Below are 22998 nucleotides of genomic sequence, written 5' to 3' on the forward strand. Positions count from 1 at the left end.
TAAAACTCTATTTTCCACATTCTTCTACCTTCTATAGTTACTTCTTTCCACCTCGGTTAGGCGGGTGGGGAGAAAGCCACCCGCTTCGAAGAAGAAGTCCTGAACGAGCTACCGCTATCGATCTCCCGACGCGCGCTTATTCTAGGCCACGAAGAGCAGCCAGTGAGAGCTACGTGGTGTAAAGTTCGGAAAGGAACTCCCAGGTCTCAACCAAGGAAAGAGCGGAAATCGGTTTGCCATTTGCCCGCTGGAGTTGAGAATCCAACATGGGGCTGCTATGCCTTTCTTTAACTTCAAGTTTTGAGGACCTTGGGTTTTTTTCACCAGGACGCATCGTTCAGCCGGTCGAGGTGGCACAGTCTGACGGCCGCATGGGCACCCCTTCGTCGGCAGGTCCCGCGCCCTCTGTGTCCGTGCCCGCTGAGATCATCTGCCCTCTTTCCCCTGATCTCTCCGCCCCTGGGATCTCTGCTAAGGTGACGTCGCCCTGTCGCCCGATAGCGGCTGGAAAAAAAAATCCAGCAAGAGTTGGGGCTGAAGAGTGTGAGTTTGGCAGCACAGAAGGAAATTTCGTTTGCAGCATTTTACAGATCTTTTAAGGCAAAAACAGAAGTCAGAAATATTACTCCCAACGGGAAAAGGGACCAGTGGGCAGTGGTACCGATCAGGAAAGCCACGCTGGTTGATTCCCCACTGCAGAGTTGACTAGGTTCGGCCGGGTTTCCTGAACAGGAACAACTGACCTACGTTGACTCAATTGTTGCTCCCCACAGCAGCTGAGTTAAGCCCCACCAGAGCTGAAGCTCAGAGGCCGGGATCACTTCAGCGCCTCTTCTGCTCTTTGTTCCTGATTGGCTGTTTGTGTTACGCTGGGAATGTGCGCATGCGTCCGTTTTTTTTTTTTTTAACCTCGCGGCAGCATAATACAAATCAGTGCTCTATGTAATAGCTAAAAGCGGCGATATAAATATGTGCCAATGTTTATATATATGGCCATCACACTTCATATACGAAAAGGATTTTTTTTTTTAAAAGGGCGCGCTTTTCCACGCCCTTGAGTCTTTTCGTTCTGAGCATGTCCAAAACACTGAACTGTGATTGGCTGACCGGAGGGAACAGTTCCTCAATGATTCCCACTTTACCGGCTTCGACCTGAGTTCGACCTAGGTTTGCTGAAAAAGTTGTACCTCCCTGATGGAGTCAGAATTTGACAGTTTGAGGGGGTGAAGCTGGGACGGAACCGTGTCGAACTCAGCAGCTGTGGGGAATACCAAAGTCAAACCTAGGTTGAACCTAGGTCAAACCTGCCAGTGGGGAATCGACCCCTGTTATCTTAATTCCTGGGTTTAATTCCTCATGGGCTTGCTCTTTCACTCTTTCTTCTCAAAGGCCAGCTTGCTACACCCCTGGCAGTGGCCCAGATGCAGGGCAAAAGCGTTAAGAGATTGCAGAGAAGAACTGGGGTTAATGGAGAAGGTCAACCAGAGGCGTATGGCCTATAGGGACATGGGGTCCCCCAGGTCCCCCGAGTGCACGCCACTGAGCCCCGCCACCCTGCCTGCCTGCAGGCCGGCTCCCTTCCTTTCCATCCCTGGCGTGTGTCTCACAGGTTACCTGTTCTTCAGTCCCTCCAGCTACACTGTTTCAAGGCAGGGACCATCTGCCAGCTACAGGCCTTTCCTGAAATGTATGGTTCGTGCCATACCGGGGGTTGGTTCTCAGAAGAGCCACCGAGGGCTCTCAAAAAGCCACAGGGAGCTCCCGAGCCACAGGGTGGATATAACCGGACAACACGGAGCCGTGGCTTTTCAGATCCCCGCCCGATTTGAAGTTGACCCTAAATTTCGGAACAGCCAGCGAAAGAGAACTTACCCGCGTTTTCTGCGAAACCACCACAGCCCAAGAATTACAGCCAAGAGGATCAGCGCTGTTGTTGATAAAGAAAGAGGAGAATTAAACCAACCGCCACAGGAACTGGTGGGTTCCGCTGGGCGAGAAAATAATGGGTGCAGGACAGTGATGGCCGAACCTGTACACGGGTGCCACAGGTGGCACTCAGAGCCCTCTCCGTGGGCACGCACAAACAGAGTTCATTGTGTGTGTGTGTGTGGGGGAAATCGCCCCCGCCACACACACACACATCTAGGCTGGCCTGGGCCACTGGGCTCAATTATTAGCATTAAACCTAGTTTTGGGGAAGCAGTGTAGGTAACCCTGTTAAGCGCTGTTAAACCCCACTGATTTTCATGCGAAGAACTAAAGCATGATCCTTTACTACAGGAGTAAGCTTGGTTGCTGGCAATGGGGCTTGCTTCTGGAAGTAGAAACCCTCCTAAGGGTCGTGATTCACCCACAGAAGAGTTACCCGCGGTAGTTTGCTTCAAAAGCAAAGTAACAACGACCATAAAGCTTACTCCTGAGTAACGCATAGCCTCGGAACAACCATTTTTTCTAAACTAAAACCTCAGTATTCGGGTTACATTGCCGTGTTGGCACTTTGCGATAAATAAGTGGGCTTTGGGTTGCCGTTTGGGCACTCGGTCTCGAAAAGGTTCGCCATCACTGGTGTAGGATGTTATATAAACTGTGGGGGGGGGGAGGGGTTTCGCCCAAGTCCCATTCCCAAAACGACTTTGGCCCATTTTATTCCCATCAACCTGGGATTTTTACCGGTGGCTTCCGTCAGTGGCACTTTGGCGCATCCCTCTGGGTTAGGAGGTACTCAGGCTCAAACACAACAGGCAAGAGAACATTTTATTTCCCTCCCTTCTACCATATTCAAGAACATAAGAACATAAGGGCCGAGCCTGCTGGATCAGACCAGAGTCCATCTAGTCCAGCACTCTGCGCTGCCTGCGCAGTGGCCCACCAGGTGCCTTTGGGAGCTCACGTGCAGGAGGAGGGTGAAAGCAAGGGCCTTAAGAACATAAGCAAGAGCCTGCTGGATCAGCCCAGAGTCCATCCAGTCCAGCACTCTGCTCACCCTGCGCGAGTGGCCACCAGGTGCCTTTGGGAGGAGCTCAGGTGCAGGAGGGTGAAAGCGGGCGCCCCAAGAACATAAGAGGCAGAGGCCTGCTGGATCAGACCAGAGTCCATCCTAGTCTCAGCACTCTGCTGCGCGTGGCCATGGCCCACCAGGTGCCTTTTTGGGAAGCTCCCGCGTGCAGGAGGTGAGGGGTGGCAAGGGCCTTGGGGCACCAGAAAGAGCCTGCTGGATCAGACCAGAGTCCATCTAGTCCAGCACTTGCTCACTTTGCGGTGGCCCTTGAGGTGCAGCACAGGGAGCTCCCGTGCAGGGAGGTGAGAAAGCAAGGGCCTTAAGAACATAAGAACGAGCCTGCTAGATCAGACCAGGGAGTCCATCTAGTCCAGCACTCTGCTGCTCGCAGTGGCCCACCAGGTGCCTTTGGGAGCTCCGCGTGCAGGAGGGTGAAAGCAGCAAAGAGTGGCAGAACATAAAGAAGAGCCTTCAAGATCAACAGACCAGAAAGTCAAATAGTCCAGCACTCTGCTACTCGCAGTGGCCCACCAGATTGCCTTTGGGAGCTCAGTGCAGGAGAGGTGAAAGCAATGGCCTTAAGAACGTAAAGAAAGAGCCTGCACTGGATGAGGACCAGAGTCCATCTGGTCCCGCTCTTGCGCGGCGCAGTGGCCCACCAGGTGCCTTTTGGGAGCTCAATGCGTGCAGGAGGTGAAAGCAAGGGCCTTTAAGAACATAAGAAAGAGCCTGCTGATTGGTGACCAGAGTCCATCTAGTCCAGCACTCTGCTACTTCCAGTGGCTCCACCAGGTGCCTTTGGGAGCTCACGCAGGAGGTGAAAGCAAGTGGCCTTGGGTTGAACATAAGAAAGAGCCTGCTAGATCAGACCAGAGTCCATCTAGTCCTAGCACTGCTACTCTCGCGAGGGCCCACCAGGCCTTTGGGAGCTCACGGCAGGAGGAAAGCAAGGGCCTTAAGAACATAAGAACGAGCCTGCTGGGGATCAGACCAGAGTCCATCTAGTCCAGCACTCTGCTACCTCGCAGTGGCCCACCAGGTGCCTTTGGGAGCCTCACGTGCAGGAGGTGAAAGCAAGGGCCTTAAGAACATAAGAAAGAAAGCCTGCTGGATCAGACCAGAGTCCATCCGAAGTCCAGCACTCTCTGCTACTCTCGCAGTGGCCCACCTCAGGTGCCTTTGGGAGCTCACGCGGCAGGAGGCAGAAAGCAAGTGGGCCTTAAGAACATAAGAACGAGCCTGCTGGATCAGACAAGAGTCCATCTAGTCCAGCACTCTGCTACTCGCAGTGGCCCACCAGGTGCCTTTGGGAGCTCAATGGCAGGAGGTGAAAGCAATGGCCTTAAGAACATAAGAAAGAGCCTGCCAGGATCAGACCCTGGTGAAAAGAGTCCATCCACCGTCCAAAGCACTCTGCTACTCGCGAAAGTGGCCCACCAGGTGCCTTTGGGAGCTCAACGTGCAGGAGGTGTTTTAAAGCAAGGGCCTGCAAGAACATAAGAAAGAGCCTGCTAGACTGTGACCAGAGTCCATCTAGTCCAGCACTCTGCTACTCGCAGTGGCCCACCAGGTGCCTTTGGGAGCTCACGTGCAGGAGGTGAAAGCAAGGGCCTTAAGAACATAAGAAAGAGCCTGCTAGATCAGACCAGAGTCCATCTAGTCCAGCACTCTGCTACTCGCAGTGGCCCACCAGGTGCCTTTGGGAGCTCACGTGCAGGAGGTGAAAGCAATGGCCTTAAGAACATAAGAAAGAGCCTGCTGGATCAGACCAGAGTCCATCTAGTCCAGCACTCTGCTACTCGCAGTGGCCCACCAGGTGCCTTTGGGAGCTCACGTGCAGGAGGTGAAAGCAAGGGCCTTCTGCTGTTCACTTTAGGCTCTGTGCCATTCACTATGTCAGGGAGAATCCGCCCACCCACCATTTTGTGCTGGTCGCCCAGGGTGCTGTGGACAGATTCTCTGAGTGCCTGACAGTACACAAAGTCCCCCTCAGCCCATTTTCTCCCCACGGCAGCGAAAATGACCGATCTGCAGCAACACGTTCATTATTGCCAAGTCGTTGCAGGGAGGTCCCCATTTATTTTGCGTGTTGCTCATGCCCCGTTAAACAGGTAGAGCTGATTGTATTGTGGGACAATTGGCATGGTTGATTTCTGTACGCCTGTGCAGCTATGTGTGTGTTGCAGGAATTTTTTTTAAAAAGAGAAGTCTCTCCTTGCAAAGGAGCAAAAGTAACCCGCTGTCTGAACGGGTGAAGGGCACGAATGTGAACGGGAAAAAGGAAAACGGTTTCCTTTATAACAATTGCAACCAGTGGTGGGATCCAAACATTTTAGTAACAGGTGCCCATGGTGGTGGGATTCAAACAGTGGCGCGCAGCTCAATGGGGTTGGCTATGGCATTCCTCATGGGTCGGCATCTGGTGGGGCGGGCATTAATAATTTCGCTGTTACTGTAAAAAACTCTTACTGTAAAAAAAACAGTTCCTAATTTCCAGCTGGTATTTTTCTGTCCATCATTTAAACTCATTATAGCGAGTCCTATCGTCTACTGCCAACAGAAACAACGACTTCTCCAATTGACTGCCTGTCAAACACTTAATACTTTCAAATACTTAATTTTGTTTCTAGAAATCAAAAGGAGACTTTCCTGAAACAAGGAACTTTACCATATTTCTAAAACATGTTTTTAAAACAGCCCAACAGGGAGAATGATCCCGTTTTCTACCTTCGCTAACCAGCCACATAGGAAACAACAGGACTTTTATGATTTTTGGACCTAATAGAATTTCTAACGGAAAAGCGGACCCAGTTAGTAACCCCTCTCGGCACACACAAATAATTAGTAACCCACTCTCGGGAACTGGTGAGAACCTGCTGGATCCCACCTCTGATTGCAACCCATTATACATATGTTGTGCAGAATGCAGTACTGTCGACCAGGTATCGGTTAATGCCACACCATGGAACACTCACGAACATTTTAATCTTGTGGCAGGAGAAATGGTCAGCAAAAAAGGAACAAAAGACCCTTTGGGAATACCGCATCTGTGAAGGAAGTGTGAACCCACCTCTGAGAAAAACCTACCATGAAGCCTAAAATAAGCTGTAAGAGTTAAGGAGGCAAAAGTAGCCTGGAAAGAACAGGTGGGGCTTAAAAGGTGAGACTTAAGGGGTATAGGAGCAGAGGGCTGAAGAAAATAGGGGGGAAACAGAAGATGGGGGGATGGCAATTCTTGTGGAGGGCCTAGGGAACAGAATGAGACTGCGTTTGGAGGACCAAAGCTGTAAATCCATGTAGAAGAAGCTCATTTTCATGTATTAGTTTGGACTTGCAAATTAGTTTGGATTGCAAATGCCTCAGCAGACCAGGTGCTCAGGAGCAGCAGCAGCAGCAGCAGCAGGCCATTGCTTTCACCTCCTGCACGTGAGCTCCCCAAGGCACCTGGTGGGCCACTGCGAGGAGCAGAGTGCTGGACTAGATGGACTCTGGTCTGATCCAGCAGGCTAGTTCTTCTTATGTTCTTATGACTAACCAACTAAATCTTAGGCTAAAAATGCTGCATTAAAAGAAACAAATCATTTTGATCGTGCCCTTTTATGTCCAGGCGGATGCTGATAAAGCCAGAATAATGCCTTACCTACAGGCGTCAGAATGGCCGGAAGGTGGGAAACACCTGTAAAAAAACCATTAATTAGTGTTATATTCCAGCTAATAGCAGACTCTTTCTTTAACTGGTAAAGTTGCATGTTTACATTTTGCCCTGGCTGCAGTGTTTTTATCGTACCGTTTCAATCAAGCGCAAATCTAAGCATGCGAAGACTCCAGCCAACAAATCGGACAGATATTGCGACTTGCAAGAGCAGACACGAAAGATTCAGACAAGATCCTTCAGTGTGACAGGGCTGCCAACCTACAGGTGTAAAACAGGGGGTTTCCAGGTGTTTTGAGCTGTGGGCTTGACATGGTAGATGCAGCCACAAAACGTCTGCTGCAGGAGGTAGAGATCTGGAATTACAGCTGACCTTCAGGTGATGCATACCTGTCGGGTTTCGGCACCAAAAATGTTAACGCGGGTTAACCAATAAACTAAAAGAAGCTCAAGAAAGCTCAAGCTGATACAGAATAAAATCGAATTGATTTTTATTCAGCCAACCATGGGCAATAGAGTATCAGAGGAGCCTACTCAAAATGGCAGTGTGTTCTTACTTTTATAGCATTATAGCAGGTTACATCAAAAATGGCAGAAAAGAATACACCCCAAAATGCCCACATCATCAATCAGTCATACAGAAAGGTGGAGATTTTCCCTTTCCCCAAAACATTTGGGGTTGTCTAAGACCCTTATTGGAAGATGGCAGCACCTGATTCTTTGACGCAAGATGAACTAGGGCCTGTTTCTTTCTTATCTGTATTGTCTTTTGTTGCCCTTCTTCCTAGACAAAGAGCCTAAACATTTTCATGTTTCTTTCTTCTGTCTCTATAAGAAGGGCAAATTCAAGGTATCTGTTTGCGAACAGTAAGACCTTAAAAACAGTTGAGTTTGCACATTCTGTATAACTCTGAACAAGGGGCATTCTGCTGGGCTATCAAGCTTGCCTAGTAACAGGAAGAGAATAGACTTTCAGGCCTGCATCTTTACTTTGTTCAGCTGCATTATGGTTGCCAACTCCCCATTACAGAAAGAAAGTGATGGGGGGCAAGAAGAAAACCTTTGCTTTTAACAGAGTATATCCCTCTTATGCCTTCTGTGCCTACAGTAAGCTCTATGGCATTATAGCACATTGAAGTCCCTCCCTTTCCAAAACCCACGCTCTGTCTTTACATCTCCAGGTGTTTCCCAGCCCACAGGTAACAATCCTAAAGTGCCACTGAAGAAGAAGAATTTGAATTTATACCCTGCTTTTCACAACCGTAAGGAGTCTCAAAGCTGGGGTGTTGTGTGGTTTCTGGGCTGTGTGGCCGTGTTCTAGTAGCATTTTCTCCTGATGTTTTGCCTGCATCTGTGGCTGGCATCTTCAGAGGATAATCCTCTGAAGATGCCAGCCACAGATGCAGGCGAAACATCAGGAGAGAATGCTACTAGAACACAGCCATACAGCCCAGAAACCACACAACACCCCAGCGATTCCGGCCGTGAAAGCCTTCGACAATACAGTCTCAAAGCTGTTTATAAACTCCTTCCCTGGAGACCAAGATCAAGAGGATGGCATTCCGCCTCACGATGGATGGATCTGAAAAGCTGGACAACTAAGAACGTACCTCAGGAAGGAAGTGGAGGCATTGGAAACATGCAGAATAATGCACTTTCAAACTGCTTTCAGTGCTCTTTGAAGCTGTGCGGAATGGCAAAATCCACTTGCAAACAGTTGTGAAAGTGGTTTGAAAACGCATTATTTTGCATGTGCGGAACGGGCCAGGGTGTTGGAGAAGAGCGGTACAGATACCATGGGTTGCCGAACTCACAAATAAATTCTAGATCAAACCAGGCCCGAATTCTTCCTAGAAGCTCAAATGACTAAACTGAGGCAGTCGCACTTTGACCTCTTGAGAGGACAAGACAGTAACGCTAGGAAATGTTGAAGGAAGCAAGAAAAGAGGAAGGCTCAACAGGAGATAGATTGGCTCCGTAAAGTAAGCATTTATGGAGATCAAGGCGGCTTACAGCATAGATAAAATACATTAAATACATTTTTAAAAACCTAAAAAACTGAGATTTCAAAGCATGACTCAGGACTGCTGATCCGTTCACCCAATGAAGTCCTAAATGAAATTGCCTTCAACTGCCTCCTAAGAACTTTAGGGATTCCATCCTGCAGATGGGATCTGGTGATCGTCTGGAATTACAGCTGACCTCTGAACGACAGAGACCAGCTCCCCAGGAGAAAAGGGATATTTTGGAACGGTGGTTTCCCTCGCAATCACTAACCAGGGCCCACCCTGTTTAGTTTCTCAGGACCGATAGAGTCATATTGTCTGGGCCAGACCAAAGAAATGCTTAAAAATCCCATGGAATATTTTCTTTTTGGACAAAAGCATTTCCCTCATTCCACAATAACAGCCAGGAAAAACCTGAGGAGTATTGGGAAACACCAAGAAATCCTCCTACGATTTCCCCCCCATCCCTTTTAAGAATGAGTAAAATAAAGGCTCCACTCAAAAACTATGGTAGGAACATTTTTATGTAACCATCTGCAGCATTAGGTAACGATAATTCCTGTGTGTATTGTAGACACATGCCCAGTTTTCAACATTTTTTTTGTTTAATGGTGAATAATTTTAATGACAATATACTATGAGAAGCTGTCCTCGAAGCTACGAAGACTCGAAATCATATGCTGCCGATTCTCATATTGCGTCTTCATAGCTTCGAAGACACCTCCCTTTAAACAAAAACAACAAAAAATGAAAAACAGCACGTGTGCCGAATGTAAGGTGACCAGATGGTCACCTTTGTGATCCGGGACGGGGGAGGCGGCTGCGCATGCGCACGCAGCCGCAGGAGCGCACTGCCTTCTGGGGCTTGCCGTTTCCCGCCCTGTCACAGAGCGGCAAACGGCAAGCCCCAGAAGGCAGTGTGCTCCCATGTCGGAGGCTGAGGCTAAGCCAAGCACTGCCTCATGCGCTCCAGAAGGCAAAAAAGCGGCAGCCTCCCCAAAATCGGGACAATTTGAAGAACCCGCGGGATGTGGGACAAATTGTTTAAAGGCATGCAAGGGAGGGGAGGGAGTGAGGGGTGGCATGCAAAGGAGGGGAGGGAAGGGGACCCGGCATCTGGACCTGGCCCACCCACCTTAGCAGGGGGAGGGGAGGGAGGGGTGGCATGCAAGGGAGGGGGGGAAGGGGACCCGGCATCTGGACCTGGCCCACCCACCCTAGCGGAGGGAGGGGAGGCATGCAAGGGAGGGGAGGGAAGGGGATTCCAAAAGCGGGACGTCTGGTCAGCCTAGCCGAATCAGCAGTGGAAACTAGCTTGATTCGTGCACTTTTCAGATGGAATTGATATGAATATTATAATGTTTTAAGCCATTGGGGATTAGTTTAGAAGTAATTCACAAAGGATCAAGCACCTTGTATAAGATACTGTTAGTTAAAAAGCTGAAAGAGGCCTTGCTTGGGGGGGGCGGGAGGGATTTCTGCACTTTTCAGAAAAAATCTGATCAACACATTGTGGGATTTGGGATGGGCAATAAGAGGTAAAGGAGACAAAAGCATCCAGAAAAACACAGATAAGGGCGAAGTAAAACTTGGTTGACATAGCAACCAAAATCTCTGAACGGGGCAAGATGACATAAATAATAGGTCCAAATATAGAGAGCAAGGTAGATTCAGGGTGGAGAAATCAAATGGTAATGTAGTGACCAAGTCTGTACGTCTTCTTAACCAACCAACAGACAGGGAACTGGGTGGGATGTTTTGTGGAGGTATAAATTATTCCATTTCTGATCTTGCTGTTTAATAAAGGTGAAAGTTATGTTTTATTTCTTTATAAGTTAGATAGGAACAAGTTGCATTAGGTAGAATGTAGGAATTACAGTTGTATTTTGTATTTGTGTCTGCATGGAACCTCCTTTGCTCAAGGCAGGAATCCACCCCTGCTCCACCTGGGCATGTCCCTTTCATTTGTAAAAACCCTGAATGGACGTTGACAAAAGGGACTCCGGAAGAAGCACAACCATCTGCCTTAATCCCACCAGCAGGCAGATAAGGGTGCCGTCGTCGTTAGGTTTCGTTTCCTGGCCCCAAGCACCCAAAGGACTCTTTTGTGTTTTTCCCGCCTGTGCCTACGTCATCGCCTCGCCCTGCTTCTGCCGCGAAATTCAAGAAGGGACTGCCCTCTGGACTCTAATTGGTTCCTATGTATTTGTGAATGAATGATTGTAGGTTGTCCTGTACCCTCCCGGATTCCTGGGAAGGAGATTGTGTATATAAGTTGCTGCAAAGCTGCTAGGAAGCTGCAGTTGCCGTGGTGTGGAGGTGCTGACACGTAGGTCAGCATCTCAATAAACTCATGTTTATTTTCACTATTCTCGCTGTGTTGGGTCCTGTTTCTGTTCCTCTGCGCTGCTGGGAGCTGGCGGATCTGGGAGAATAAAAGTTACCCAGGCAGCGCGGTAACATAGACACCCCCCCCCCTTTGAACCTCCTCCTTGCCTGCTTGTGAGAGTTCCCGAAACTGCAGTTTTGAACAAAGAATAAATCATTTGAGCACTGAAGAAATCATTTGGAACCGGTTTATTTTAAACCGTGGCAGGCAGTGCCTTGCTCTGTCCTTATCAGAACCGTGGGCGAATGAGATGCCCGTAGGACAAAACCTCCACGGGGACCCACTGCAAATGGCGGGCGGCACGGAGAATACCAACGCGGCAGAAAATGGCGGGCGTTAGCTGCTCACAAAACCAAATTGAGAGCTCTAACAGTGCGGGGAATGGGGGGAAAAGAACCGTTTGGGGCTGAAACGTTTTATTTGTCCGCACTACATGGATAAAAAAAGAGCCACAATTGTGGCTCGTGCATCTAATCTGGAGGAACCGGGTTTGATTCCCAGCTCTGCCGCCTGAGCTGTGGAGGCTTATCTGGGGGATTCAGATTAGCCTGTGCACTCCCACACACGCCAGCTGGGTGCCCTTGGGCTAGTCACAGCTTCTCGGAGCTCTCAGAGCCCCACCTACCTCACAGGGTGTTTGTTGTGAGGGGGGAAGGGCAAGGAGATTGTAAACCCCTTTGAGTCTCCTGCAGGAGAGAAAGGGGGGATATAAATCCAAACTCCTCTTCTTCTTCTTCTTCTTCTTTCAAAACATCTGCAAGACGTTTGTGTTGAGCGGAAAGGGTCAGCGTCTTTGTAGCAGCTGCTGCCGTTTTAAAGCAATTTTAAAAGGCTGTGAGGCCCCAATCCTGGACACAGCTCTTGTTCGGTTTCCTTTCAAGTGAATGGGGAGGAGGGTGCAGCCATTTTGGTGCTAGGGGCCATGATCTCCTCAGGATTGGGCCTCGCTTGCATTTTATAATCACTGTTAAATGGGATCAGCGTTCCTGTAGTGGCTGCGTAGACACCACCCGGTCTAGCTTGGCTCTCGGAAGACATATTTTTTTTCTGAACAGGCGCCAATGATGCATGTCAAGCGTTGTTTTCCTGTTTGGGGAAAGGATGGATTTAATCGGAATAAATAATCCTCTCCCCGAAAGCGTGACATTTGAAAGGTCGAGTTTAGCTGACAAGGATCTGCCGGCGCAGGGCTGCAAAAGCTGTAAAAATATTTGAAGGGCTGCCCAAAAGAATACAGTTGCTCTCAAAGACAAGCCAAGAAAGAGGGAGTTTTTGCATCTGGTGATTCTGAAGCAGGAGGAAGCACGAAATCAAGAGAACGGAAACTCAACTGACTTATGAGTGACTGTGAGGCTCCTTTACCGACCAGATGGTCTTTCGGCCTTCCGTGGTCCCGTGACCCATTTGGAAGAAGGGCTGTGACAAACTGATGCCACAGCACTCCTCAAGTGAAAGTGTAACCCCCATGCCCAGAATGGGTTGAACCAGTAAGGGGGTGGAGACTCAGAGCAGCAGAAAGGCTGCAGAGCTCTTTGGAGAAGACAAGGCTACCAGACTCGGACCTTGATTTCTATAAGCCCTTAACACCTTGTTAAGGTAAACTGCAATATTATTGGGAACTACTGGGAAGGTAGTTGTTTGTTTTTGCTATGTTGTAAATGTTGGAGTTTATTGTTTCAGGGTTTCTTTTTGTGTTTGTAATGGGTGAGAGTTCTCCTGGAAACCTTCATCATGTTGCATCCTGTTCACCAAGCCCTTGGAGTCTTCAGGAGCCAACCCACTTGCAAAGAAGAATTGGACTTGGCAGTATCAGTAGACTGTAACTAGAAGGACTTGAAATGCAACCTGAACAGGACCTTGAATTGTAATGTTAAATGTTGATGTTTAATGTTATTTGTAAAGAGAAGTAAACTGTTTTGTTTAAATTTGGTTCTTTGCAACTCCTTCCAAGTACTGCCCCACAGAACCCACAAGCTGAGGTTACAAAAGCAGTGGCGTACCTAGGCAAACTGGAGCCCTGGGCAAAACCTGAGTTTGATCCCTCCCCCTCCATGGGCGGCCACCATGTTGGGCTCACTCTCGTTCCTTTCGCCTTCCATCGGTGCAACTACAAGGCTCGAAGATCCCCCGTCCTCCTGCTCTGGACCTCTGGCGGCTTGCGGTCCACCGTCCAGAGTGGGTGGGACTTAGCCAGAGTGGGAGGGGCTTAGAAATCAGGCGCCCCCACGTGACTAAAAAATTCTGCGCCTTAGTGAACTGCCCACTTTGCCCAATGGGCAGTACGCCTCTGAGTGAAAGGAAAAGAGTTCACTGGTGGCACTATGAGCTAGACAAATAATACGCCAGTCACAGCTTCTCGGCCTGACCGACCGCAGAATGTGGTCATGAGAATAAAATGTGGAAGGAGAATCGTGTCATTCTGGGCTCAACAGGGGGAGAGTGCGATAAAAGTGCCAATAATAAAATGCAGAAGGCCTCCAGCAGAAACTAGGTGATCGGTCTTGTCTCACTCCTAAACGTTGCTTGTCTGCCAAGGTAGCCCTGATGTTATCTAGGTAGCCCTGACGTTATCTAGCCCTGACGTTATGAAAAAGGAAACTCTATGCTGGGGATAATTAGGAAAGGAATTGAGAATAAAACTGCAAAGATTGTCATGCCCTTATATAAAGCAGTGGTGCGACCGCACTTGGAGTACTGTGTCCAGTTCTGGTCGCCACATCTCAAAAAGGATATCGAAGAGATAGAAAAAGTGCAGAGAAGGGCAACGAGGATGATTGAGGGACTGGAGCACCTTCCTTATGAGGAGAGGCTGCAGCGTTGGGGACTCTTTAGTTTGGAGAGGAGGCGTCTGAGGGGGGATATGATTGAAGTCTATAAAATTATGCACGGGGTAGAAAATGTGGACAGAGAGACATTTTTCTCTCTTTCTCACAATACTAGAACCAGGGGGCATTTATTGAAAATGCTGGGGGGAAGAATTAGGACGAATAAAAGGAAACACTTCTTCACGCAACGTGTGATTGGTGTTTGGAATATGCTGCCACAGGAGGTGGTGATGGCCACTCACCTGGAGAGCTTTCAAAGGGGCTTGGACAGATTGATGGAGGAGAAGTCGATCTCTGGCTCCCAATCTGGCTCCTCCTTGATCTGAGATTGCAAATGCCTTAGCAGACCAGGTGCTCGGGAGCAGCAGCAGCAGCAGCAGAAGGCCCTTGCTTTCACCTCCTGCACGTGAGCTCCCAAAGGCACCTGGTGGGCCACTGCGAGTAGCAGAGAGCTGGACTAGATGGACTCTGGTCTGATCCAGCAGACTAGTTCTTATGTTCTTATGTTCTTATCTAAAGCCGGCAGCTTTATCGGCCTTCCTGAGCTTGCTACTAGTATTTGCACAAGGTTCTCTGACCTACCGGGGTTTGCACTCAGTACCCGAGTTCTTCTCAAATGATATTCTGCATGTTGCCCCCCTCCGCCTGCCCTGCCCCAGCATCCCAGATCATAAATAACCAAATGAAGGATGTGCAGCTAATGATAATCCCCAGTTAAGACCCCTTCCGCACATGCAGATAATCCACCTTCAATCCACTTTCACAACTATTCTGCACAGTAAAATCAAGCGGCAAAGTGCATTAAAAGTGGATTGGAAGTGCATTATTCCGCATGTGCGGAAGGAGCCTAACAGCTTCTGTAAACATATTTGCCAAGGTGCAGATTGGAAGAGGTATGGATTGGCACTTCTTCCAATCTACAGTTTGCAGGGTTGGCTCCACCACACTCCGAGATAGTGAATTCCACTGCTGAACAGCCCTGACTGTCAGGGAGTTTTTCCTAATGTTTAGGTCAGGGGTGGGCAATTATTTTTTCCATGGGGCCGCATAAGAAACAGAACATATTGTGGAGGGCCGGGCCAAAAGGCTGAACTCAGTTCTGCATAATAGGGGCTGATAAGTGACAGACAGGTGCACAGATCAACTTGGAATCAGTGGCAACAGTTCGGCATATACAACACTATTTGGCACAAAGAATCACGGGCTTAACCTACCTGCATCGTTGTCCACTGTGACAATCAAGCAAGTGGGGAGACTTAAGTCCCTTGACGTACTTTTATCATCGACTGGTGCTTTTGAAAGCCCCGCAGAAGCCGGTTGCCTTGGTTGCTGGATTCTGCGGGGCTTTCAAAGACGCCTCGCTCCCCAGCAAGGCGGGGGGGCCAGTCAGGGTCATCCAGAGGGCCGGATGTGGCCTGCGGGCCGTATAATGCCCAGGTCTGGTTTAGGTGGAATCTCTTTTCCTTCCCCTTGAACCCGTTACTCCTGGTCCGAGCCTCCGGAGCAGCAGAAAACAAGCTTGCTCCCTCGCCGACATGACACCCCTTCAAATATCTTAACAGGGCTATCATGTCACCTCTTCACCTTCTCTTCGCCAAACTAAACGTCCCCAGCTCCCTAAGTCTCTCCTCGTAGGGCACGGACTCGGGACCTTTTAGGGATTTGATAGGGATCTCGTGGAGCCTGAAAGATCCAGGGATTTTATAAGCTTTTCTGGACCATACCCGATGTTGACCTGCGCCACGCGCTCAACAACACGGGTCATAATCAACCCTCCTACTAAGCATTCGCCAGTGCTGTGCGGCAGTCCGAAAACGCTGTGTGATACAGAGCCTCTCGGGAGTCACTACGAAAGCAGCCCCCTTATCTGTGCAGTAATTAATACGATGTATTGCATGGCTGTGTAAGCACAATGAAATTTACAGCAGCATTCCTCGATGCACACAATTCCAGACTCATACCCCATCCTCACTTTCCCCTTCCTCCACCCATCCCTGCACAGCTCCAAACACATCAACACGATCGGGTCATGAGTTCAGCATAGCCACAGCTCTAGAGTAGAAGCTGTCTCTGAGCCTCTTTGTCCTAGTTTCTTTGATAGACCTTGTATCGCCTGGGCTCGATGGTAACAGTCTGCAAGGAGAGTGTGTGCTGGATGAGATTAGGTCTCTCAGAATATTTTGGGCTTTCTTTAGGCTTCGGGAATTATAGAGTTCTTCCCAGGAGGGGAGAGGGCAGCCGATAATCCTCTGTGCAGTAGGGATCACCCTTTGGAGCGCCTTCCTATCTGCTACCAGTGCAACTGGAGAACCATACACAGATGCAGTCGGTTAAGACACTCTCTATAGCACAGCGGTAAAAGGACATCACTCAGGAGTTTTCCATTCAGTTGTTGTTTCCTTTAAAGTCTCAGAAAGTACAGTCTTTGCTGGGCCTTCTTAACCACCGCGAGCAGTCTGTACGCCCCAGGTCAAGTCCTCTTTAATCCGCTAACGCCTTGTGAAATTTAAAACTAGCCACCCGCTCTACTTGATCTCCACTTATAGTCAAGGGCTGAATTTCTGAGCTATTCCTTCTATAGTCCACTATAAGCTCCTTTGTCTTGTTAGTATTAAGAACCAGGTTATTTTCCCTGCACCATGAGAGCAATCGGTCCACCTCAGTGTGTATATACAGCTTACAGGGAAGATTGGCTGGAATCCAGCAAACCTTAGGCTAGGGAAAAAAAACATGTTTGTTTTTAAGATATGAACAAGACTCCTGCTTCTTTTTGCCGCAGCAGGCTAAAACGGTCCCTTTTCAAGATCGCCTCCCAGCTGTTTCTTTGCCAGCACCTTGCGTGTGATTTAACATGCTAGAACTCAAGGGCATCCAGTAAAATGGATGAGCAGTAGATTCAGGATGGGCAAAAAAGAAATACTTCTTTAATTGTAAGTGATTAGTGGGGGGGAAACACAGCCCTCTTAGCATGCCGACCTGGGAGAAGAAAACACACACAGACGAGAATTGCATACCCTGTTTCCCCCAATATAAGACATCCCCGGAAAATAAGGCATAGTAGAGGTTTTGCTGAAGTGCAAAATATAAGGCGTCCTCTGAAAGTAAGACGTAGCAAAGTTTTTGTTTGGAAGCATGCCCGACGAACAGAACACAGAAAAAATAAGACATCCCCTGAAAATAAGACATAGCGCATCTTTGGGAGCAAAAATTAATATAAGACACTGTCTTATTTTCGGGGAAACACGGTAGCTTATCAACGCCAGCACAAACAGAAAACAAACAAACGTGTGAGCTCACACCCTAAGACGGCCGTAACAGCGGAGTTAGTGGTTAGCTGGTGTTTATGCACCTGAATTCCTGCTGACAAACCTGTTTGTCCCTGTCGGATGTCCGCCTGGGAGCCCCGTGTGGTCCTCCCAGGGGTGTTCCTGGACGGGACGGCTGTCACGTTGCCGATTTCTGTCGAGAAAGCACCGAACGGCAGCTTGGTACTCTTGGGCTGGGAGTCTTTGCGCTTCGTTGCTTTGCACGCTGTAACAGTTTCAGCATGGGTGCCAAGAAAACCTCCACCAGTCTCCTGGGGAGTTGGCATCGTGGTTGGCTCCTCCCGGAACGGCTTGGTTGTCCTTAGTTGCGTCGTGGCTGTGCTTGGGGTGGTCTCGCTTCCGTACGGGTCTCCGGAGACCGCGGCAGGGTGCGCGCTAGGCTTTGGAGATGCTGGCTGACTAGCTGGTGTGGGCCTCTCTGTTTCTACAACATGTATAAGTATAGCTTCTTAGGAGTGCTTCAGAGATACACAGGAGAGTGCGTATTTAATAATTTTTTTTAAAAAAATTAATAATTGTAACATGTAGTTCAGCCTTAACTATCAAACAAAACCACCTGGAGAACATCAGCCGAGCGTCACAATTACAGTCCACTAGTTTTATGAATACATCAACCAGATTTCATCGAGCTCTGGCGAGCTGTGAAAAGCAAGCCTACCTTTTTTGGCCTCTTCGGTCACGTGCTCAGATTCTGGCTTTGCTGGATCTCCTTGAGGGGGGAATGAGAGAGAGAGAGAGAGAGAGAGAGAGAGAGAGAGAGAGAGAGATGCAGCAGTTGGCTAGTTACAAGAAGCATGACATACCCACGATTTGGAGACTTCACTACCTCCTTATCATCATCTGGGTGTGGATCATAGTTAATGAATACACTACGCTTCTGTAACTTTTGCTTGCTAAGGAATCCATAAGTGCTAAGCACGACAGTCACATCTGCAGGTGGAATACTCTGTTGAGTAAGATGAGAGCCCTGTGGGATCTATCATAATTCTACAAGGACTATAAGGGCGATTCCGCACACGAGTAAAATAGGTTCGATCCAGTTCCCTGAGAAGGGTACTAACCTAGTTCCCCACTGCAACTAGCTTGGAGGGCGGAATCATCCTGTGCTTCTTCGCCGCTCCGTTCCGATTGGCTACTGTTCTACGGCCATGTTCCGTCTATCCCCACACGCGTTATAAAAAAACTGCCACAGGAATGGAGGGACGAAGGTGGTGTTTTTTGACTGGCCAGCTGTACGCATGCCCGAAACACTCAGCTGTGATTGGCTGAATGGGGGACTCCTGGCACCAGAGATTCCGCACTTTACTGGAATCGAGCTGAGTCCGAGCAGGGTTCCCTGAAAAAGTAGTAGTTCCCAATTGGAGTCGGACATTTGACCGTTACACGGGGCGAAGCTGGTGCAAAACCACGCCGATCCCAGTGGTTGTGCGGAGCACTTAGGTCGAACACAGCTCGAACTTAGGCCGATAACGCAAGTGCGGAATCGACCTAAGACAGAGCTGTTGCTGAACACATCAACATTTCCGCCCTAACTGACCTCCCTTTCTTCTCCCCTCTCTTTCCCCTTGTTACTGATCATATTTACTGTACAGGGCATGAAGGGAACGTTGTAATTTAAATTGTTCCCCTTTGGGGATATTATATTTTAAGGCACCAGGCTTTATTGTTTTACGGCTCTCTTGTTTTATCATTACATTTTGGGTGTTGATGTATTTTAGTGTGAGGCATGCCACTGATATTATGCACAAAGAAAAACAGAACAAACTTAACCCTACAAGACTAGAATTAAGTACCTAAAAGATCAAGAAAACGTTTAAGGGTCCACTAAATATAAAACTGCTATATATTTATTTTATTTTATTAAGGTTCTATATCAATACCAATAACAATGATGCATTTGTTGCAAGTTAAAATCATCTACACTTGTAAAAGGCCCATAATAGGTGCGTTTCAGCCAACTGGCCTTCCTTAGTGGTCAAAAGTAATACAGTAACACAGTGTTTGGCTACCAGACTGTGTTACTGGCCGAATCCCCATTGGGAAATTCAATCTAGATCAAACCAAATTTGAAAATGAACTGCACCTTTTCATCGAGGTTTCAACCTCGCCACTGCAGCACGTTTCCGGTGAAGATATCTAGGCCTATCTCGGGCTCTTTCCGCACCGCAACGGTGCGGGGGTGCGTCGGCATAAACAATGCCGACGCGCCCCCCCCGGGACCATTCACACAGACGGTCCCGGGAGGGCGGCAGGCAGCGCCGCAGCCTTCGCACAGGCTGCGCCGTCGCTGAACGCTTACCTCGTCTCCTGGCTTCTGGCTCGTCGCAGAGGCCAGGGGACACACCCCCACAGGTTGGAGCGACGGCTCTGGAGTCACAGGCCGGGGGGGCGTGTCCCTTGGCCTCTGCGACGAGCCGGAAGCCAGGATACGAGGTAAGCATCTTCGCACCGTTCGGGGGTTGTGAGGCCAGCGCTGCTGCAATGCGGCGGCGGCCATGCAAACCCCTTCCCAGGGATGCTGTTTTTAGCGTCCCTGGGACACTCTTTACTGCCCGTGCAGAAAGGGCCTCGGATTCAAGAAATGTAACAATCCACACTACCACGCGATTGGCTTGGCGGGTCTCTCCTGATTGGCTGTCATGCCGTGTTGGGGCAGGACCTTTTTTTTCTCCCGCAAAAACGTGCTCACGTTATGACGTCAGCATGTCATTACGTCAGCACGTCTCCCCCGCCCAAGTTTCTGGTTGGTTATCGTTCTCTCATGCTCTCACGAATACAGCACCACGCGCACTGATTGGTCGTAAGGCATTTGAGTCACGCTCCACGGCGGGAAATTTGAACCAGGATTAGACCCCCGATCCTCCCCTCCAAACTGGATTGAAGACGTTTTTTTTAAAAAAGTAGTACTTTCAAGCAGGTTTGGCAAAGACGCGGGATAAGGGGGAGAATGGGCGATTCCGCACACGAGTAAAATAGGTTCAACCCAGTTCCCTGAGAAGGGTACTAACCTAGGTCGAAGCCATTGTTGTTCCCCACTGCAACCAGCTTGATCCCAGCTCGGAGGGCAGAATCATCCTGTGCCTCTTAGTCGCTCCATTCCAATTGGCTACTGTTCTACGGCCATGTTCCGTCTATCCCCACACGTGTTATAAAAAAAACTGCCACAGGAATGGAGGGACGAAGGTAGCGTTTTTTGATTGGCCAGCTGTACGCATGCCTGAAACACTCAGCTGTGATTGGCTGAATGGGGGACTCCTGGCACCAGAGATTCCGCACTTTACTGGAATCGAGCTAAGCGTGGTTCCCTGAAAAAGTAGTAGTTCCCAACTGGAGTTGGAAATTTGACTGTTACACGGGGCGAAGCTGGTGCAAAACCACATTGATCCCAGTGGTTGTGTGGAGCACTTAGGTTGAACGCAGCTCGAACTTAGGTCGATAACGCAAGTGCGGAATCAACCAATGAGCGCCAGAACTGGGATGAATCTTTGTTTGTCCATCAGGCAGTGGGGAGTTCTTCCTGAGTTCTTGATATTTTGCGTATCATGTGATTAATTGACCATGGCAAATCGGCCACCTTTGGCCACTGAGGAAGGTCAGTTGACCGAAAAGCATCTGTTTTAAGGGTCAAAAAAGTGTCCCGTTGGACCCTTCTGTGTATTGTAACTGTGATACTGTATGTATAAAGTAGGCTATTACGGACCTTTTACAAGTGTAGATGATTTTAATTTGTATTAAATCCATCTGTGTTTTTGATATTTGGCATGTTTAGTGGCGTAGGAGGTTAAGAGCTCGTGTATCTAATCTGGAGGAACCGGGTTTGATTCCCCGCTCTGCCGCCTGAGCTGTGGAGGCTTATCTGGGGAATTCAGATTAGCCTGTACACTCCCACACACGCCAGCTGGGTGACCTTGGGCTAGTCACAGCTTCTCGGAGCTCTCTCAGCCCCACCCACCTCACAGGGTGTTTGTTGTGAGGGGGGAAGGGCAAGGAGATTGTGAGCCCCTTTGAGTCTCCTGCAGGAGAGAAAGGGGGGATATAAATCCAAACTCCTGTTCTCTACTTCTTAACCAATTTCTTGATCTTTTAGGTACTTAATACAATTGGTGTTAACCATTCTGAGCCTGTTGTCACATGAGAGAGTGGAATAAGGGCCTAACAAACAAACAAACAAACAAGCAAACAAACAAACAAACAAGCAAACAAACAAACAAGGTGGGCAGGATGGAGCTACTCACGAATGCAAATCAGGTTCCTGACCCATTGAAATGTTTTTGTGGTCTTGTTTTCGTGGCAAACGACCAGACTGGATGTGCCGGCTTTCCTCTTGTAATTTTTCACGCAGTTGTAGCGCATTCTCGTATCGTCACTGGCCCCGGGCATGGCGTTCTCGATGTGTATGGGCTTCCCGCACCTCCCTGGTGTGACAACACAGCATCCGGTCAACTCACACTCAATACACAGCACTGACTTTCAACCTATGTGAAAAGGCCTCCGGCCACAGGAGGACCACCCTAGAGCCGTGGTGGCGAACCTTTGGCACTCCAGATGTTATGGACTACAATTCCCATCAGCCCCTGCCAGCCTGGCCAATTGGCCGAGGTCATCCCCCATCCCACACGCTATCTCTGACCAAAGAACCTTCAGACTTTCGGTTCTCAGTGGAGAATTTAAAAAGCATGACTCAAGCTCAAGGGAGGATCCAGACACTTTGGAGGCAAGGAAAGGAGGCTGACTGGAAAGGCGAGCAAGACACCTGCAGGGTCCAGCGGTTGCAAGCAAAACCGAAAGCACGCAGCCCTGATTTCCCCACGAATGCAAAAGCGGAGCCAACAAGTCTCAGATGCAAAAGGCGTGCCAAAGAAAACAACTTTTGGCCTCTACCGTCCCGTGGCTCAGAGGACGCTTTGGTGTTGAGGCCCGGAATGGGAGAAATGCAGGTGCACGTGGCAACAGAGTAAGAAAAAAAACCCCCTACAGACGCATAAATCGACAACTGTAGCTATTTTTTTAATCTTAAATTTAAAGCAGCGGTTTGCAAGCGGTACGCTGGGACCCCAAATTCGAATGCAAAATGATGTTCAAATAAATATAAAACCATATCTAAATGTGGAATATTTTCCACCTTTGGTACCCCTGTTACATTGCAGAATGTGGATTTAAGGAGTTGCCTGTTTATCCGTCGCAATTTCTATATCAAAACCCAATGACTCTGTATTATTAATTATTATAGACCACCTCAGACAGATCATGGGGACGCTGGCATGTATAACTGCTCATAGACAGCAAGTATAGCTTTCTTCAAATTCAGTAACTGTGTTTATTCACACCTCAACATGTTACGCCAATAAGGTTCATTGTATTGTATTGTGTATGTGTCACGTGCCTTCAAGTCAATGTATTGTCAAAGGTGTTCAGAATCAACTTGCTGTGGCGGGTTTTCCGTAATGCGTGGCCATAGTCTGGTAGTTTTTGCTCCTAACACAAGTCATGGCAAGATGTGGTTCTCTGTGCCATGGAAAGAAACACATCTCACTGTGACATGCCTTCAAATCGCAGCCAATCTATCTATCCATCTATCCATCTATCCATCTATCCATCCATCCATCCATCATCTCTGCAGCAGCAGAAGGCCATTGCTTTCACATCCTGCACGTGAGCTCCCAAAGGCACCTGGTGGGCCACTGCAAGTAGCAGAGTGCTGGACTAGATGGACTCTGGTGTGATCCAGCAGGCTCGTTCTTATGTTCTCTACCTACCTACCTACCTACCTACCTACCTACCTACCTACCTACCTACCCACCT

The 22998-nt window shown here is 48.8% G+C and overlaps 1 protein-coding gene across 1 annotated transcript; it reads right to left on the minus strand.

Annotated features, from left to right (window-relative positions):
- Positions 1–337: 337 nt before the first annotated feature.
- Positions 338–21607, minus strand: IL15RA (interleukin 15 receptor subunit alpha). Its single transcript, XM_048500071.1, has 7 exons — positions 21432–21607; positions 17855–17905; positions 17240–17620; positions 6639–6674; positions 1873–1927; positions 1785–1837; positions 338–504 (listed from the first exon to the last, which is right to left on the minus strand). The coding sequence occupies exons 1-7, from the start codon at positions 21574–21576 to the stop codon at positions 338–340; spliced, it is 888 nt and encodes a 295-aa protein (XP_048356028.1). The 5' UTR covers positions 21577–21607.
- Positions 21608–22998: the final 1391 nt, after the last annotated feature.

This window comes from Sphaerodactylus townsendi, linkage group LG06 (assembly GCF_021028975.2).
Source record: "Sphaerodactylus townsendi isolate TG3544 linkage group LG06, MPM_Stown_v2.3, whole genome shotgun sequence".
Classification (NCBI taxonomy): domain Eukaryota; kingdom Metazoa; phylum Chordata; class Lepidosauria; order Squamata; family Sphaerodactylidae; genus Sphaerodactylus; species Sphaerodactylus townsendi.

Coding starts and splice junctions, on each gene's coding strand:
- IL15RA (XM_048500071.1), bottom strand. CDS start 21,576: ATGCCCGGGGCCAGTGACGATACGAGAATGCGCTACAACTGCGTGAAA. Junction 17,906..21,431: donor CAGGAACCTGATTTGCATTC/GTGAGTAGCTCC, acceptor TCCCCCCTCAAG/GAGATCCAGCAAAGCCAGAA. Junction 1,838..1,872: donor TGGTTTCGCAGAAAACGCGG/GTAAGTTCTCTT, acceptor TCCGAAATTTAG/GGTCAACTTCAAATCGGGCG.